This window comes from Poecile atricapillus, chromosome 24 (assembly GCF_030490865.1).
Source record: "Poecile atricapillus isolate bPoeAtr1 chromosome 24, bPoeAtr1.hap1, whole genome shotgun sequence".
Taxonomy (NCBI): domain Eukaryota; kingdom Metazoa; phylum Chordata; class Aves; order Passeriformes; family Paridae; genus Poecile; species Poecile atricapillus.
Genome location: NC_081272.1, coordinates 7,164,960 through 7,184,432, shown reverse-complemented (window position 1 = coordinate 7,184,432; position 19,473 = coordinate 7,164,960). Strand labels below are relative to the sequence as shown.

General features: G+C 49.1%; 1 protein-coding gene across 5 annotated transcripts in view; it reads right to left on the bottom strand.

The window, feature by feature from the left end:
• PHACTR4 (phosphatase and actin regulator 4) overlaps positions 1-19,473 on the bottom strand; it is a 61,729-nt gene that overhangs the window by 2,903 nt on the left and 39,353 nt on the right. For 3 of the 5 annotated variants that reach the window (XM_058856550.1, XM_058856549.1, XM_058856551.1), the window contains exons 3-11: positions 11,143-11,319; positions 10,654-10,734; positions 7,673-7,837; positions 7,185-7,544; positions 3,686-4,265; positions 2,862-3,079; positions 2,264-2,414; positions 1,627-1,682; positions 633-694 (exon numbers count right to left, since the gene is read on the bottom strand). In XM_058856550.1, coding sequence (XP_058712533.1) covers positions 633-694; positions 1,627-1,682; positions 2,264-2,414; positions 2,862-3,079; positions 3,686-4,265; positions 7,185-7,544; positions 7,673-7,837; positions 10,654-10,734; positions 11,143-11,319 — 1,850 coding nt within the window. Of the gene's footprint in view, positions 1-632; positions 695-1,626; positions 1,683-2,263; positions 2,415-2,861; positions 3,080-3,685; positions 4,266-7,184; positions 7,545-7,672; positions 7,838-10,653; positions 10,735-11,142; positions 11,320-19,132; positions 19,464-19,473 lie in introns of those variants that run through there. The other 2 variants (XM_058856548.1, XM_058856552.1) reach the window with 2 other exon arrangements.

Sequence of the window (19,473 nt, the reverse complement as noted above, 5' to 3'; positions counted from 1 at the left end):
TGAACCTTCTACAGACTGCACACTCCCAGTGGGATCACAAAGCTAAACTAGGGCAGAACTTGGACCACACTGTCATGGAGAAGGACACTGAGGGGTGTGGGAACAGCCGCTGCAAGGCTGAGCCCTGCATGACACCCCTAAACACAGCTTCAGCAACTGCAGCACTCACACTTCACACCCACAGGCCTTGGAGAAGCTTTTCCCAGCCGTGAGTAACAGTCACCAGTAACTTGGATGTAACAGCTAAAAGCAGCTGTTATTCTGCTCAGCTCCTACACTGCTGTTACTTTAGAAATGGATTTCAGGGAGTCTGCTGTGAAGTCGTGGCTGCTGAAGCACTGTTAAAGCACCCAGGCCGGCAAACCTTTCAAGTATCAGGTGCCAAATTTAGCTCTCATCTCGCCTGTTATGCTCACTGCCAGCTCAGATCTGTCACTGACAAACATGGACCTGGTGCCAATGGTTCACTGTGGGTGACAGTCCACATTCCAAAGTCACTGCAGTCTGGGGGCACTGGGGACGCTTACACAAGAGCCCTGTGACTTCCCCCACACACAGTACCTACAACGTGCTCACTGCCACCGTGCCCGGCAGCCCTGCCAGGTGGCTGTCACCATGGGAGCCTGCAGTACCTTTCTGGTCAGCCGGCGCTTGATCTCACGCTTCTCAGCTTGACGGTCAGCTTCATTTTTCGCTGCCAAGGAGAAAAAAAAAAACATTTTTCATGTAAGCATCAGTCTTTGAAAAGTGCTTTCTAGGCTTGAACAAAAGAGAATATTGAGCTGGGTCAGATTATCTACAGATCTAAAGGCTTAAGACAGGCAGAGAGCACAGTACAACTCAATACCCTGTGTCACCTCTTGAACTGGCAGGGGTAAATATGCCCCTTACGCAGCACCAATGAGTCATTCACGTCAAAGACTAATGGCCATATGGCCAAAATACATCCAAGCCACTGTGCAGCTCACTCCTTCACAAAGCTATTATAGTTTAAAAGAAAATAGCAGCATAGATAAATATTTTAAATTGAAACTTCCTGAACTGACATTCCCATTTCCTTGAGATATTTATTTAAAACTTTTGCAGAACAAGATATGGCCAAGAGAAACAGTCCTGACTCTGTGATGCACTGCTGCTTTAGAGATCATGCAAGGCAATGCTGTAATGTTTGGAACACAAATAAAAGTCCAGCCCAAACAAAAACACATTTAACAGTCCTTGTTGTGTAACACCAGAGTCTGAACCAGCCCACACACTCTTCTCTTCTCTGATGGGACAGCTATTCTGTCCATAATCATATGATCCCTGAATGGGTATGGTTGGAAAAGACATCAATGATCACCCAGTTCCGCCCCCTGCCATGTGCAGGGACACTTTCCACTATCCCAGACTAATCCAAGCTCCATCCAGCCTAGCCTTGGATACTTCCAGGAATGGGGCAGGGTTAGGGTAGCCTGTGCCAAGGGCCTCATCACCCTCATAGGGAAGAATTTGCTCCTAACATCTAATCTAAATATTTTTCAATTTAAAACCATCCCCACCTGATAAATTAAGACGTTAAAGGCAAACTTATCGGTAATATAGTAACAAGGTATTTCTCAGGACCACCAGAGAAGGGCTACTCACGCTGAAGAATGTTCCTCTGTTCCAGTTCTTCTGCAGTTGGTCTCTGACTCAGTCGCCTGAAGAGAAGCATGACAAGTGCAGAGTGTTGTATCTGGTCACTCATCAGAAGCAGATGAAGGATAAAACTGCCTGGTTTCAGTGCACTAGACAGTCTTCTCCACACTCACCACTGAGGATCACTGCTGCCCTGTTTTACACTATGCTCTGCTCAAACAGCTGCTCAGCCACTGGCACAGCTTTGGGAAAGGGCTATGGGCTCTCCAGCTCAGAAGCAGCTTTGCAAGGAGCTCAGACTGTCACCAGTCCCAGCTTCATCCACCACCAGCACCCACCCTACATCCATCCACACCTTTTTAAATCATCTGTTTTACATGTCTGTAACCCCAGAGCTTTTCCCCTCCTAGTCCATTTAACCTCTGGAAATTGGGGCCTGTCAGGGGGATATTGCTCTAATCCAGGAGGAACTCCCAACTTTTCTAAAGGAGGAACAGCAACACTCAACCTCCCAGCCCTGCTCCAGCTGCCGTGCTCAACCACTCACCCAGTTCCAGTACAAACTGCTTGGACAAGGCACAGCTTTGTCCAATCCCGCTCTGCACACACTGTGCTAGCAGCTTACACTGATCATATTCCATACCTGATTAACGTCGTCCCAATCTGGTGCCGGATTTCGTTCCACTCCTCCTTGCTCTTCCGAGGGAAGGCGATTTTCTCCTCCTGTGGTGCAGTTGTGTTCCCCAGCTTTATAGCGAGTGTATCTTTCCTCTTCACTTTGTTGGCCAGCGTGCCTGTAGGGAAGGAGAGCAACAGGCTGCAGCTCAAGGCAGCCAATCCTGCCACAGCAATCCCAGCACTGTGCCCCTGGAAGCTGTCCTCTCCTTGAGGGAGAACTGTCCTCTCTCCTTGCTTTTCCCAAGCTCTGCACTCACTGCACAGCAGCAGCAGCCTGCACTCTTGTGTGACACCACCTAATGCTGTCCTACCTGAGGGGCTGGGACAGCACAGGCTGCCACAGGACCATCTGCAGCTGAAGGGGTGCACTCAGCAGGTGAGTGCACAGGTTTGGCTGCAGAGCCTTGGAAAAATCAAGGCAGAGAACACCTGCTACATCACACAACCAAGAACCAGCTGCTTTGAAGTGCTGTGGGAACCAGCACTTTGATCCAGATCTCAGTGCAGCCAGGCACGAGTTCAGCAGAGCAATATAAAAGCCACCTGCAATAAAAAAGCCTTACTGTTATGGCTTTCATCTTCTTCCTCATCATCTTTATACAGGATGGGCCCCTCCGAGTCAGAGTCGCTCATCCCTTCGTCTCCTTCCTGCTCCTCTGGGAGGACCTGGGGTACCAGTTTGGGGATGACTGTGACAGATGGCACATCTCCAATATACACACGAGGACCTGAATTCTGTTCCTCTTCCTGGTCATCTTCTTCCTCTTCCTCATCGTCTGGACTAACAAGAAGCACGCTATTACACCTCTGAACACATAGCACAGGGGCTGCGGAATATCCCTAGAATCAATATGTCTCAGCTCTCCTCAGGGAAGCCCAGAAACCAGAGGTGCAAGAGCCAATGCAGGATCCTGCACTGTCCCCCTCTCTTCAAAGCACAGGGAGCTCTGGCCAAGGAAGTGACAGAAGCAGGTTCTGCAGAACCAAACAGCCCTCTGACCCCACTGCTTTGTGACTTGGAGATTCAGACACAAGACAGTCCTTTTTCCACTTATGTTTAGCAAAATGAAAGGCTAAGGAAGGCCACAGAAGGATGGAATCTGGGACCGTGTTTGGTCTTGGTGCAGTTACAGACAGTCCAGGCATGGATTCCTGGCATCAGCCTGTGTTTGTAGTCTGGAACCCATTTCCCTTTGAGAGCAATAAAATCCCAAAATGAGGGGTAATTTCATGGGGAAGATGCTCTGGCGCTTAAGAGGCTGAAACACAGATTTGGCCAACAGAGAAAATGGTTTCAGCAGAGACCTAAGCCCTGCCCAGAGCTGTTCCCACCATCACAGCACTGCAGGAGCTGCAAGAGCCAGCACATACACAAGGAGGTACTCACACTTTGAGCATCTCAATGGTGACAGGCAGAGATCTCGTCCTGCCCAGGGTGCCGTTGTCTTCTCCGAAACCATCGTTCTCAAAGAGCAGTGAGTGAGCCCTGTGGGACCCCTCGGGAGGTGGGGTGACAGGCAGAGGGCTGGCCAGAGCCTGCTGGATACGAATGTGCAGTGGGATTTGGGGCAGGCGAGGCAGCACGTGGGGTTCACCAAACCCTTGCTCTGCCGTCCTCTTCGACACTTCCATGGACCTGAAGTCTTCAGGAGGCGGAGGAAGAGTCTCCTTGGGCAGGTCCAGGGAGTGCAGTGGGTCTAGGACAGGGGTGGGGGCGGGCAGGGCCACACGTGCAGGTTCAGGGGGTACATGGGTGGGCAGTGGCGGCGAGGGTGACGGTGGTGGATAAGCTGAGGTCACGTGCAGTGGAATCGGTGCAGGGCGACTTGCTGTCACTGTCCTGTCACTTGGGGGCTTGGATGTGACAGCCTCTGACATGTTATTAGGCAGGAGGCCTCTCTTCGGGGGGAGAGGAGGAGAAGGCTTGGACAAGGCTGTACCACTGGTCATTACTTGGGAAAGTTCAGCTGAAAATAAAAACCACAAAAGCCACAGTGTTTAACGGTATTTTCCAGATAACCTTCACCAATATGGAAAAAGCACAGCAATGCACTCAGAGCCTTGGACTAAGCATTCTCTGGTACTTTTTACTGGAATATCATACCAGAAATAGCCAGGTTGCAAGGCTCTAGTTTGTTCTTCCAGCAGCAAAGGTAAGACTTGGGAGAGCAGCCAAAAACAAGCAGGCTGAGACAGGTCTGTGCATCCTGCTGCTTCAGAAAGAGAGAAATGGCACCAGCCCTTGAAAGACAGCACAGAAGGCCTGCTCAGGAATGCAAATATGTGGGTACTTTTTGGAGGTATTTACAGCATAAAAGGAATCCAAGACATCCAGACACCCCAACACATTAAAGAAATTATCAAAAAGTTTTTATTAATTAAAAAAATTAAAGACTCAAAGACTCAAAAGGTCAAATTCTTACTTTTTTGCTCAGAGGCAAAAATCAGCACAGCTGCAGGCATCAATGTCCTTCCCCCACTTGTATTCGTCCATCAGACCCAACCCAAGAACACCCCACTGCCAGCAATTCCCCAGGATGAGGTTCTGCTTTAGTCCCTCTGAACTCTGTTCCTTAAGCCCCATATAAACTCATCTGCCACTACAAAGTAACTAGGAAAACTTCCAAAAATATCTAAAGCCTTTAGTCTAAATATTTGCTATTTGATGGAAAAGAGAGGAAGAAATAGAGACATGAAAAATGCCTGCAGCAGGCAGTCACAGGATCCTGAAACCCCACTCTGCTCTTAGGGAAACTGCACCAGTAAAGACTGCTCTTGCTTTAGGAGTTTGCAGCTTTTAACATCCATATATCCATGGCTTCTGGGGCTTGTAGAGGCTTTGCCTAAAGCAGCTGAGACTTGTTGCACATTTCCCTGGAGTGGGTGACAGTGACACATGGATGTCCCCAGAGCAGAGCTGGGGGAATCCGCGGTGCAGACACCACAAGAGGGTGCTGCAAGTGGGAGAGTTTCCCGAGATAAGGCCACATAACTGGAGAGAGGTGGGCACATTTTTGAGATGTTTAGCATTTTTAGACCTTGTAGATTAAAGGCCAGATTGTGCAAAAAACACAGAGTGCCCTCAGCTCCTGGGACTCCAATGGGACTCCAGTGTCTCCTGAGCAGTGCTCCAAGACAGGCAGGACCAGGCTTGAGGCACCTCTGGGTAAGAGCAAAATTTGAAAGGGAGCGAGGAGCTGACAGAAGGAAGCTGCTGCTTGAGACTGCTCAGGGAATGAGCATCTTGGGGACAGACTAAGGGGTGACCTGCACAGTAACACCCTCCCCTGCTTTAGGCTGTAACAGGGGCACAGGACACCCTGGCAGCCAGAGCAGGCACCAAAGACCCATAGAGAGCTCACAAAGCCAATTCCACTCCTGCTGTTCAACAACACAGTGACAACACAAGGCTCACACAGCAACACCACAGCTCCATCATGTCAGACCAGAGGCTGTGGAGCCTCCTCTACAGCCGCATTCATACCCAGGAGACAAAAGAGAACTGCCTGCTCTCTCCTCCCCTGCGTACCCCAGAGGTGCTCCCAGCCCAGCCCACGCTGTTGGGAAGAGGCAGGATGGCTCTAAACACGTTGGATACACTGCTGTTTCCAGGCACATTTTTTGTTCCACAAGTACCTCCTGCAATTAGTCCTGGGGCATTTCAAATGCCACCCTCAGCGTGTGCAAGCAGCTTAAAGAAAACAAGAAAGTATTTCATGGAGTGCTCAAGCATGGTCAGGCTAATCAAGCTGGTCTGGCACATGGGGGTTGTTAATACCATACCAAGGTCACTTGCAAAACCTGCCAGAGCAAGGTGAGACCCGAGCAGAGCAGAGCCACCCATCCACACTGAAAGCAGTGGCCCAGGCTATTTCAGATGGTAACCTGCACATCCAGCACTGTCTCTCAAACCACACCTGGGTAACACCTCCAGTTTCTGTGATAACAGTGCAGACCTGTCAGACTGTTCTTCCCAGCAACCTCCCTCCTGATCTGTGCCAGCCTCTGCTAACCCTGTCCAAAGATAAGGTGTCTGTGAAAGAATGGCCTGAAATGCCAAATGCCAGCAGGCCATCACTACATGGAAGTCATCACAACTCTCAGTGTTGCATCTTTAAGATCCCCAAAACTCCCACAGAGAACAGAGACCAAATGAGCTTTAACAAACTCTTGCCCAATCTTCTGCTAAGAAAAGTTACAGAGATAAAAACCATTTAATTCTCTAAATGGGAAGATTCTGTTTAAATTACAGTTGAGCTGATTGACCCATGGGACAAGACTCATATGTCAATAGCCCAGGCACAGACCTTAGAGGAGGTGCCTGAGCATAACCAGGGAAGTCTGAATTATCCCTGCCAGCTCCTGGTCTCTGCCCTAAGCAGAAACCACATAGCCTGGCAATGACAGCCATGCCAGTCATTGTTCAGTGTGACGTGGATTTTTTGGGTTTGTCTGTTGGTTTGTTTTGGTTTTTTTTCCACCAGCAGCTGAAAGAAGGAATTGTCACTAACCACACTCTCACAAAGCAAAACCTCATCCACCATTCCCCAATCCCAGCTGAATCCCAGCCCCCAGTGAAGCATCAACATTCAGACACTGTCACAGAGTTGACAGAGAACAGACAAGCAGGGAATCCTTCCTGCAGGTAGCTGTTGGGAGCAGACTGGATAGCTCACAGCAGAAGACTCCAGTAATTACACTGTTCCCAGAACACACGTGTCCTGGCCAGGCACTGGTAGATTTGAGTCCAAACTGGACTGTTTCCAGCGAAGATGGTCAGACATTCTGATGCAACTAAAAATCTTCCCTTATGAAGGGAAGAGACTCTTGGAGCAGTGGCTCCAGAACATCTCAGGGTACAAAAAGCAGCTTATGGGGTCACTTACCTATTAGTGAGTTGCTGTTTCTGTTGACAGGTTTGGGAGGAGGGACAGGAGGCTGTTTGGCAGGAGCTGAGCTGGTTGTACTGGTGGGAGCAGTAGTGTTGGCACTGGCAGGAGCTGGGAGCAGAGTCCTGGGGGCTGGGGAAGGGGCAGCTGTGGAATTGACTGTCTTTGCTGCCGCAGGGGCTGTGCTGAAGGGGGCAGTTCTTGCAGCGCTGCTGGGAGGTGTTGGATCCCTTGCCTGCACTTCGTTTGCCTCCTGGGAAGTGGAGGGAGGTCTTTTTGGAGGAAGCAGAGGTTGTCTGGGAACATGTGGTTCCTGAGGTGGTTCCAGTTCGGGCCCAGGGTGGCTGCTGGAGGAGCCTGCAAAGGAAGGCAGCTCCGTTTGAGGCATCGGAGACACTACTGAGGGCGGGAAGGATCAGGTGAGAATTCAAAACTGGTTACAGGAGAATGTGAAGCCCTGATTTTGCACACATCTGGTTTCTTACCCTGCCTCTTCTTTGATTCCTCCACTGGAAGAGGCTTTCTAAGGCTGGATGACTTTGTGGCCTCTTCCTCCTGGCTGGGCAGGTTACAGACCCCGGGACCCCCAATGGGGATGGTGTGGCCATTCTTCAGTGCAGGTGGGTTCAGCTTCTCTGGCTCTTCACCATCTGCAAGGGGACAAAAGGAGAGAGAAGTAAAGAGAAAACGCTCAAAAAGCAGGGGAGAGGAGAGGTGGCTGAGCTGACTCAACCACCATGAAGCGACACCAACTTCTTTCTGGCTTCTGAAACAGCTGGTCTTCAGTCACCTTCTGCACAGAACAGCACAGCAACCAAACCAGCAGGAGCTAAGAGCTAAGAGTAAATCACACAGCACTGCACGCCATCAAGGGCTTTTCTTCTCCCTGTCCTGCCCTTCCTCCAGATTAGTGTGCCCAGTGCTCTGCTGCAGCACAAGGAAGCTGTAACTGAAGTCAAAAATCTCCAGCAGCTTTTGTATCCACCCTTCATCAGGGAGCAGTCACCAATTCCCTGCTGCAATGCAGATTCCAGCATGAGCCAAGTAACCTGCTGCACATGCAATAACAGACCTTCATAAAGTCTTCAGATCAGTGAAGCACCTCCGTTTTCCTTGTTTCTACCCTGAATTTGGCACAAAACTTGCTGCTCAACCCAAAACATCAGCAAGGTAGATTTCTTCACTTTACCTTTGTTTTAATCAGATGTAATGACACAGCTCTGGAATTTGATGTAGCTCACTTTGACTCTTTCTGCTTTTACAAATTCTAGCATGGAGGTTCCCAGTGTTAGAAGCAAGTTTTTCCTCATTTTAGAAAAAAAACCATCCAATCCAACCCATGCTTTTGAGGGTCCTGAAACTCCTAATCCCCATGAGGAAATATTCCACCATTCTCTGTGGACAGGACAAATTTTTGACAGTATTACTCTCCAAAAAAGATTCAGCACCCACCTCTAAGGGGAAATTGCCCATTTTGACTGATTTTCAACTCAAGAAACCTTGATTAAAAATCTTTTTCAATTCAGTCTGCTATCTCTGAAGGAACTGAAGTGTGTGGCATCCAGACCCTCCAGGTGCTAGACCCCAGCACACTATGCTGCTCTGATTTTTGCTAATTTATTCCACTGCCCAGCTCACCTTTCCTCAACCTCTGAAGTATTACCTCCTCTTCCCTAACCTGGTGTTACTCAGAAGCTTCCCAGGATTTCTTTTCCACAAGAAACAGCCTCGTTTCCTGCAAGGAGCTGGCAGACAGCACTGCTTCGCTCACTCACTGCCCTTCCCTGAAATGCAGCAAGCACAAACAGCAACAAGAGGGAGTGTCCTCCCCAGCCAGGGGTGAAACTCAATGGATGAGGCAGAGATTTTTATGGCAGCAACTGCCTCTGGTTATCCAAAGTTTTCAACAAGGGAGACAGGAACAGTATGATCCAGCTTTCCTCACCATTCAACCTTGCCTGCCTTTCCCTGGCAGGGAGCTGCAGCTCCTGATGGCCTCTCACACCATCTCACCCTCAACTTCAGCTTCAGCTCCCTTCTTAAAGGTCAAGAGAATCCAGTGCCATGTTCTTTCCTTACTTGAGCCCAGTACCCACATCCAGGAGCTCACAGCCTGATGACTCCCACCCAACAACAGCAAGGCCACGGCTCCTGGCTTCTACTTCACTTCCACCTCTTTTACCTCTGCTCCTCTCTTCCTCATCTCAGAAGGTTTCCAGCATCTTTCCCTCCTAAGAACTCACCTAAGAAAATTAACTGACCTCATATGAGCAGGTTTTAAAACTGCAAACAAATACAATAGCCCACCCTGGCATCTTATGACTGCCCAAGTGTACTGAACTCCCAGAGGGATTTAGATAATGCGCCTCTAATCTACCCCTTCTGCCAATACTGACTGCTCCCTCATGCTAGAGGTTTGCATGTTTTCCAGATTATACCCATCTTCTGCTTCTAAAACCAGAGCAGATGTCTCAAAGAAGAAAATAATTCCACTTCTTAGCCAAGCTTCTGTTACACCTGTACAGTATGGAAGACCTATGCCTCCTCTGCCCTCTCTAGTTGGAAGTTTGGTACCCAAATTCTTTGATCAGTCTTCCAGTTTCAACCTGTGACCCCCCACCCTTCGGTACCCAGTGAGCTCTGCAGAGAGGCACTGATACCCTCAAGTAGGTGTCAATGGCATCACTTCAGCACAGTTGTGTTAAGACTTTCTATTTTGCTTTCAGTGGCTTGGTCTGAAAACCACTTTTCCACCTCCAGTTTTCCACTTTCTTAGAATGAAACTTGCACTAGGCCAAGGCTGTCTCTGCAGGTCTAAGCCAAAGGCCACACTCCCACCCACAGGAGAGAGGGGGCTGCTATCTCCCCACACCTTCCTGCCTCCTCCCTTGGACCCACATCACACAAATCCCAGCGAGGTGACTGGATGGTGATCTGACAACTTATTTTGGCAGCATGAAAAGGGGATAAGACTTCTTAGAGACAGCAGCATAAACTTTAATAATCCTAGTGGTGACTATGACATCATACCATGGAGCATCTCTTGGAAGATATGCCCCTACCCAAATAGCTCAGAATTCATCCATTTCTGATTCTTCTCCCAACCTGAGCCCCAGGGGCAGCACCTCTCCCACGTGGAACAGCAGGAGATGGTGAGTGACAGTGTGACAGCAGAGGCTGGCAGGACAGCACAAGGTATCTGGAGCAGAACACAGAGAGGGATAGGATGGGAAGTGACCACAGCACAGCCCTCCCTGCAGGAGGGTGTCCCAGACAGGCATCGCACTTCCTCCCTGGGTAGGCTGCCTTCCTCCCAGGTGGGAAAACAGACAAGAGAGAGCATTGAAAAGGCTAAGGCAGACAGGAATCGTTTCAGCAGAAAATCCTTAAATTTGTCTCCCAAGGGTGAGGTTTGGCTAGAGGAAGATCAGCTACACAGACAGGAGAAGTTCATTTGCAGACTCACCCTGCTCAGGCTCTTCCAACAGAACTCCTCTTTTTACCAGCTCCTCTCTGGGCTTTCGCATAGAAATCTTTCGTTCTAAAACTGATATTAAATTGAAAAAAAAAACTCAGGAAACAGGGCAATCTTGAAGTTCAAGAAGATTTTTTTTTTTAAGAAATTCTCCAGAGGAAATTAACGGGCTTCAAATTTCACTGGTTTTGCATGGATTAAGAGGAACTGCACGTTCAGACCTGCATTTCACACTGCACTGCTGATCATAGAGCAAACCCTCCCTCCCCACAGCTACATGGGGAGCTTCCTTGAAAGAAAGGAATTAATCTGTCTGAAACTACAGCAGCATGGCAAGGTGTTTCTGGAGAGATTGCAGGTGTTAGCCTGTCACCAAAGTCTTATTTTGGTTCTTATTCATGTCAGTACTCAGGCTTGTGACAGCAAGCCCTTCTCAGATGGATGGAGGAAGGGACACCCACCGAGCCCCTATTACTTTACCTTCTGAAGTCTCCTTGAATTTGTCACTGCTTTTCTTTTTCCTCCACTTCCAGGGTTTGAAAATCTTGCCAAAGCTTGAGAACTTGCTTTTCCTCTTTGTAGGAGGTGTGGTGTCACCTGACTCCAAAACATCTACCCCCATGCTGGCATCACCTGGGGCGTGATCCACCTCCTCAGCTGCACAGAAAAGAAGAAGAAGAATAAAGAATTACTTCTGTGCTGCCGGTAACGGCTCCCATCTCCCACCCAGCCAGCCCACACTGGGAATGGTGGCACATGTTCACACAAAGAAGGGAACAAGACTCTGTCTGTGGCTCCAATGAACCCTCACATTCGCTTTGGGAGACACAAGTGGGCTTCTCAACACAAACAGGGCAAAGGGAAACTGGTAGGGGCCTTCCTGATGAGACAAATATTACAGAATCCCAGAATCATTAAGGTTGGAAAAGACCTCCAAGGTCATTGAATCCAGACAAATCCCCACCTTGTCATGAGCCCAGAGCACTGAGTGCCACATCCAGCTGTTCCTTGGACACCTGCAGGGATTGGGACTCCACCACTGCCCTGGACACACTGTGCCAAGGATTAACAACTCTTTAAATTAATAAATTCCTCTTGATATTCAACCTGATCCTCCCCAGGCACACTTGAAGCTGTTTCCTCCTGTTCCTTGTTCTCTGGGGGCAGAACCTGACCCCCACCTGGCTGCGTCTGCCTGTCAAGGAGCTGGAGAGAGTGAGAATGTCCCCCATGAGCCTCCTTTTCTACAGGCTGAATCCCCCAGCTCCCTCAGCCACATAATTAATTGAATTTTGCAGTGTCACAGCTTTGCCGATGAACACAAACCACTTCCCTACATTTTCTCATCTTCATTTGGAAGCAACTGGTGCTGGACACAAGTCATTACATGAACACAAACATCTTCCAGGCCACTGAGCCGATGTTCACAACTGTCCGCACCCCAAAATCACCAGACCTATTCCAGTAGCTGGATGTGCTAGATTTTCCCCTCGCTGATTTTCCTTCTATAAATAAGGGCAGCAAAGCTGGCCAAGAGCAACAACTCCACAGGAAAGCGACACAATACTGGCCTGTGCTCCACCTACTGCACTGGAGTCTCTGGAGAACAGCACAAGAAGGACACAGAGGTGGGAAGGGACATGTGAAAAAACCAAACCAAACCAAAAAAAAACCACCCCCAACTAAAAAAAAACACAAAACCACTTTTGAAGCAGAACCAGAGCACAAAACACTAATTTGGGGACTGTTGATCCTGCCTTGCCTGATGTTGCTGTTTTGGGGTATTTGATGGAACACACAAGAGCTCTTACAATGAGCAGAATCTAGCACTGCCTGCAAAAAAATAAATCAGTGCGCACAAGCTAAGTGAAGCCAGCTGGTGCCCACTCCGTGACAGGATTTCCAGAGCCAGAATCCCTCAGCTTCAGCACTAGAGACAAGAGCACTGCAGAGCTCCATGGAAAAAACCCTCTGGAGAAGAGAGACATCCCCCAGCCCCATCAGGCTGGAGTGTCCTGCTACAAACTGCACTCAGGTGTCTTCCTTTGGAGCCTCCAAGTCAGACACTGTGGGGCTTGGGAGCACAACAGACCTTTTAGTCAACTTCAGACATGCCTGTGTAAGGTGCCTGCAGAACAGACAATGCCCCACAGGTAACAGGAAAGGTAACTGAGAATCCCATCTCCTGAGACTAAGAGATCCGGAAAAGAATTTTAGGGGAAAGCCACTTCACACATAGGACAAAGAGCTAGTAATCTATCTTTGTATCCTACAAACCTCCACTGAGAACACAGGCCCTGATGTGAAGAAGCGGATTCCTGTCAGCAGAGGGAAGACAGGACAGAAGAGGAAAAAAAAAAAAAAAACCACCAAAAATGTGTTGTTTGATGCAGCTCTACCTGCAACCCTGCAGCGCTTCCCAGCAGGAGATCCCAGAAATCACGAGGCACCGGTAGCCACAGCCACGGGCTCCTGCGTTCTCTCAGGCCACAGGGCTGGGGACAGGCTACCACTGTGCCACTGCAGGACAGACAGACCCCCATCTTCCAGTCTGAGCACAAACAGAATGCAAGATCCCTGAAACACAGGGAAGAGAACAACAACAGAGGGAAACCGGAGAGTGTTTGAGCCACTGTTGTTAGTTGTACTTTGGTTTAAATCAGCCCCATAACAGAAAGTCCCTCACTCTGAACCAGTCAAAAGCTGATGTCAGCCAACATTTGTTTGAAAAAGCAAGATCAATTCAGCATCTGAGATGCTTTTAAATAAAAAAACCAACAACCCTGACTTCATAACAGGAGAGAAATGGGGTAGAAAATAACATACACCATGGCAGCACTGATCTGTGATTTCCTGCAGGGATGGAGGATGGAAGGGGAGGGTGGGGGCTGCAGAAAGGCATTTCAAGCTCCCAGAAACCCAAGAGGAATTGTCCGCATGTTTAGAGGCACTTTCTTCAGAGACAAGAGCATTAGCTCTTGAGTTGTACATTCAATTTTAACAAGCAGTATTCACTGTGCTCAATGGAGCATTCCCAAACTTCACCAGGCAGGCACGAGCACTTGCCAAGCACAGGTTGTAGACAGAATTTGAAGTCCAAGTGTCATCAAAGGCATTTCCCTCACCTTTCCAAGGAGAGCAATGCTGAAGGCAGCAGTACCAAACTTGCATTATATCCACCCCTTCCCTAAACTGCTCTGAGGAATGTCACTTATGTGCTGCCTACCACCCGAGATGTCAGAGTGCTGCACTAAGCAAAGTAAGTTATTAAAAGAAAACTCAACCATCAGGTCCAGGGATTATTGAAGAGCCCTCAGCACCCTGGAATGTCTCCATTTCCAGTTAGAAGGAGAACAACAAGCATTCCCCTGCCACAGTCCCCTCTGAGCAGCCAGGGAGGAGCACAGGACATGAAAGGCTGAAACTGCAGGAGACACACGGTACCTCCAAAGGAGGAGCAGCTAAGAGCAGAGAGGGTGGGGAGAATCCACATGTGACTACTCCTGGCAGCACCTCTTCCAGCAGCTCCTGCAGCCCAAGTCCAGCTGTCAAAGCAAATACCTTCCCAGGGTGGAGTTTCACTGCCAGCACTACAGACACACAGGTGAACATAGGAGGTTTCACAAGACCTTCACACCAGGAGCAAATCACTTGGTCCTGCCTCTCTTCCTCACTGCTCCCTCGGCTGTGTTACAACTGCTCCTCGGCTCCTGCTGGGACTCAGGTGTTGTCCAACATGGAAGCACTTGCTTTTGTTGGTTTATAATCAGTTCCATGCCCAAAAACAGCTGGGCAAGAGGGTGAGACAGCCACAGTAGAACACAAAACTGTCCAAATCATTTCCACCACCCTTCTGCTCTGTGTAGAATAAAACTTGACACGTTACTAAACATTCTGAGACCATCCAGCCCTCTGCTCACACTGAAGCAAGAAAAGTAATTTCTTCCCTGATCCCCACTGGGTTTCCTTCTGTCCTGTTGTGAGATAGCAGGAGAGCCTGTCCTACCCTTCCTTTTCCCATCCCAAATTACCACAGGGATACAGACATTTAAAGCAGTCTGCTGTGAAGCGATTATGACACTGAGGACTAATGAGCAGGTGGATCAGCAGCTGGAGGTGAGATTTACAGATCTGCATTCAAATAACCTTGTTGTTCAGTGATTGTTCATGTTAGATAGCGCTCACACTCCCTCCAAAATGGACCTTCCCTTCCATTCACAGCCCATTTCCAGCTCAAATCTCCAGAAAATAGTGTAGAGAGGATATCTCTTCCCTGTGAAGGCAGAGAATCCACCTTGCTGAGGCTGTGCCTCCTCCTGCTCTACTCTGCAAGGTACAGGAGGGTCCTTAAGCTGCTTTGCAATGCAAGGGGGAAACCCTTCCTTATCAAATCAAGCACTGGGAAACCTGGAAGGAACCCCAGCGCAGTGCTAGGGGAATGAATCGGGGTAAGAAAAGAGAAACCGGACTTCGTGGGAAAGGTGGGAAGAACCAGGAATCTCATGCCTTCAGCTGACCTGGCCCAGCAGCAAGGCTGTGTCCAAGAGACCAGCCTCACCCTCACCATGGTGCCAGGCTGGAAAACCCATTTTAATTTCATGGAAAAGGTTAAATGAGGTCACACAGCCCTGGTGGAAGTCAGCAGAGTCCTCATGAGAAGGTCAAGAGATTCCCAGCTGGCAGGTCCCTGCAGTGACTCCATGCCGAAGCAGGGCCTCATTTAACTCTTCTGGAAGTAGCAGTCCATGCTTTGGAAAAGTGACCCTGCAGCTGGGAGAGCCCCACAGACCCCACCCAGACAGCTGGATGCCGTGCTTAATGCTCCCACAGGGTCCTGCTTGAGTAAAAATCAGGAATAAAATATGCACTGAAGCTTCAGCATGTTGCCCGATGCTCCCAGGGTAGATGGCCCGAACACCTGGAGCTCAGGAGCCAGCTGTGCCAGGGACAATGTGATGCCCCAGCTGCTTCCCAGCCAGAGCCTCCTGCCATTTCAGATCTGCTCTCCCAGACACTTGAGCTGTTCTGATCTCATTCTATCCAAACAAGCAGGTGAGTTTGAGCTGTTTAAAACAGCGAATTTGTGTTAACCCAAAATGTTTGGACTGAAATAATCTAGGGAAACGTCACAAAATTGGCACAGCCTGAACACACAAGAAGGCAGGAAGCTCCAGCAGTGCCAAGCAGCTTGGGATGCAATTCCCTATTGGTTTGCCTGGCCAGCTGGTCCTTCCAACCCTCCCCTGCAGACATGCTTTTGCTCAAGTCTTGCAGTTAAATTTCATGCAGAAAAAACCCTCTTTTTCCACTGCATGTTGTGGTGTTGAGTGACTCCAGTAATTTTTTTTTTTCCCAGAAGAACCATTTCAGTGGAAGGAGCTAGAGACCCACAGCTGGTGTCTCACACCCTCGGCAAGTGGCTGTGGTGATGTGTCACCTGTTCCCAAAGGTCCTGTCAGGCTTGGGGCTGCCATTCCCATTAAACACGGCAAAGCTTTCACTTCCACCGCTGCCCTCAGTGGGTCAAACTGGCACAGCCAGGATCCATGGGGTCAATTAAAAACCCACACATAACCACGCCATGGCCACACACAGGACACCCCAGCTGGCCCTTAAGAACCCCACCCATAAATGTCATGGTTTAATGGTCACACCATGGGCCAGGGAGGAAAAGCCACCATGTGGGCAAGGAGAGTTAATCCCCATCTTCAGGGATCAAGCCCCAAAATACCCTTTTGCAGAGCCAAGCGCTGCCAGCCTGGAAATGGGCACAGCAGGAACTTCAGGGACCAACAGGAATAAGTAAAAAGCACTCCCTCCACTAAGGATCATTTCTCATGTGGAAGATACCTGCAGCAGTTACATGGAACAGAGGCACCTCTGCTGCACAGCATTTAAGAATTAAACCCAACCTGGCTCTTGTGCAGGGAATTCCAGAATTAATCCTGGTGAGTTTTTAAACTGTTTTAACTCAGGCCGTACATCCTCAAAAGTCACTCTGGCTATGGAGAAATTTTGCCTTTAAGCTAAAAATCAGATCCAAAATAATCTTCAGATCCAAGTCTGAGATCACAACAAAGCAAGGCTGAAGGCTTGGAAGAAATCAAAGGATTGCATCTCAGATGATGACAGTTTGTAATATCTTGAACATACCTGGACAAAAACTACTGATTTTTAGTGTTCATGAGGAAAATGGCACAAATATGTAGGGTCAGTGAGCCCCAGAACAGGACTGCAGAATGGAGCTGATAGGAGAAGGTTGAGAACAAGCTGTTTTTCTCCTCCAAACGTTTCTGCAGACATCCAAAGGCTGGTGAAGCAGTCTAAGAAAAGCCAGGTTATCATCCTCCCTGCACTACCATGGGCTCTCTGCCCCAGTCCTTTTCTGAGATGTAAGACCTGGTAAATTCTGCATTCATTAACAGACATCCTCATGAGAAAACATCCCTATTTTGATGTGTAAACAGACTTGCACAGTGTCTAAACTGTAAGCTTGGGTCAGATTCCTTCCATCCACAAACCAGAGCTCACCCAGAACCTGATCCATCTCTCCTTGTCAGAGTTACTACAGGATTTCCACAAATCCCAGGAGCTTCTGTTCATAAGGAGCTTGCTGGGCATTTCTGTCTTTGGGCAAATGAGGCATTTCAGTGCCACGGCAGCCACTCTGCTTAATGGACTTTATTTCCTTCCCTAAGGAACACACCTCCTGAATTTCTGCTATTGAGCAGGCCCACAGGGTGCATGGGGAAGCTTTGCAGGGAACACAGCTGTTTGTCACACACCTCAGGTACCTGGAGTAGTCCTGTACCTATGGCTCCAGAGGGACCACCAGCCCCGAGCCAGTGCCAAGGCACTGCCACACGCCTTCTTGATGCCACCACAGTGTGGCTGCACAGGCTGGAGAGCAACGCAACTCCCTCATTTCCCACCCTGCTGTGTCCAGCAGAGCCAAGAATCAGAGTCAAGAATCAATGAAGCTTCCATGCAAATAGCAGCAACTCAAAAAGCAAAGACTCTTTGAGGGAAATGCTGTTAAATGTATCCAAAAAGTACTTTGAGTAAATGTTTCTAAGCTGCCCTGAAACAGCTTTAAAAACTTGGTGCGTGTTTTCCTGAATCATCCAGGGAGGACCTGAATCCCAATCTTAAAGGAATAAAAGGTTGTGGTCACAAAACAGCCTCAAACAGTCCCACAGCCCTCGGCTTCCCTGTGTTTTGTATGTTTCTAATCACCATAATCTTCACAGGACTCTCCTTAACAGCATCCTGCCACAGTTAATGCAAGAACCATCTCTTCAAGTTCCAAGATTTAATCAGTAGGAACTGTGAGAGCTGTACCACGAAAAAATACTTCAGAGAGAAAATGAGCAGTTGAGGAAACACCAGGTCTGCTGGCCCCAGTCTCCAGAAAGCACTATATCATTACACCAAGCCCACTTCTCTGGAAATTACCACTGTTCTTGGTGTCTGATGAGAGAAAGAGCCCAAGACTGACCAGGTTGTCTTCTAACAGTGAATAAATCCAAGCAGAAGATGCTGTTAATCTCCACAGTACAAAGACAATTGAAGTTTTACTTTTCCCTTCCACTCTCTCTGTCACTTTATTTTTAGCAGTTCTTGAACAACACTAGCTGGAGTGAACTGGTGGCAGGGGACAGAATCACTGGTTTCATCTGAGCCCTAGAAATGCCTGACAGGATCAAAGTTATAGAAGTGAAAAATAATGAAAATAATAGTCTGTATCTTGAGGGGGCTCTTTGTCTGCTAATGTCAAATGTTGTCTAAAAATTAGGAAATTCCACTTCACAGATGAGGGTGAACAACTGAGCCCAGCCAGCTAACAGCAAGTGTGAATGAGAGAAAGGCAACAGCGGGATGTGGAAAGTCTCCTCATATCCACAGCCTTCCCAGCCCTAGTGCTGGGAACAGCACCCACGACACACCTGGAATAACACTGACCCACACACAGTGCTCGGGAAGTGGGGCTGCTCCTAGGGCTTAACAGAGCTGTGTTTTCTCCAGCCTGTTACTGAGATACCTCACAGTGGACAGGGAAAACAAGCGGGGAGATTATTGCCAAGCCCTTCTCGCCCCAAAACTGCTATAGCTGCCCCAAAAGCTGGGTGACATCAATTCTTGGTGGCTTTGGTCCAGGCTCACTCTCAGGGCTGACTCCTGCCCCACACAGGTGAACTTTCCCACTGCCCAAGCGCTTTGCAAAGGTAGCATCCCTGAATCCACGGCAGCCAGAGGCTGTCCCTTAAAACTGGGCAGCCTGGAGCCTGTCTCAAGATCAGAGAACATGCTGCACAGCGATTGCACGTGAAGAGAAGGGAAGGAAATGGAGCTACTTCTCTGGTTTCTCTCTCAGCTGGGCGCAGGTTACACAAGTTCCACATTCCACTCCTCCCAAGTGCTCCGTTCCACCTGCAGCGCTGCCCTGCCTCCCCTGCCCTCCATTACTCACCAGAAGAACCTGGCTTTACCGGGCTGGAGAAGTGCGGCTGCCCCATCAGATTCTGTCCAGAGCAGCTCTCCGGGAGCTCTGGGTGGGAGGGGAAGAGAGGAAAAGTCTGCGCTGAGAACACTTCAAGCCTTGGAAACAATAAATCCACACTTGGGACGAGGAAAGAGGCGGCGGGCTCTCAGGCCGATGGTCCAGCACAGGTCCCGCTCTCCCAGGCCCCCATGGCTGGGCACCGCGTCCCGCAGAGCCGTGTCCGTGCCAGCTCCCTTCACGCAGGAATGCCTGTCATTCCAGAGCCGAGCTGGCTCGGGCCGAAGCTCAGGAAGGGGAGGAGACAGCCG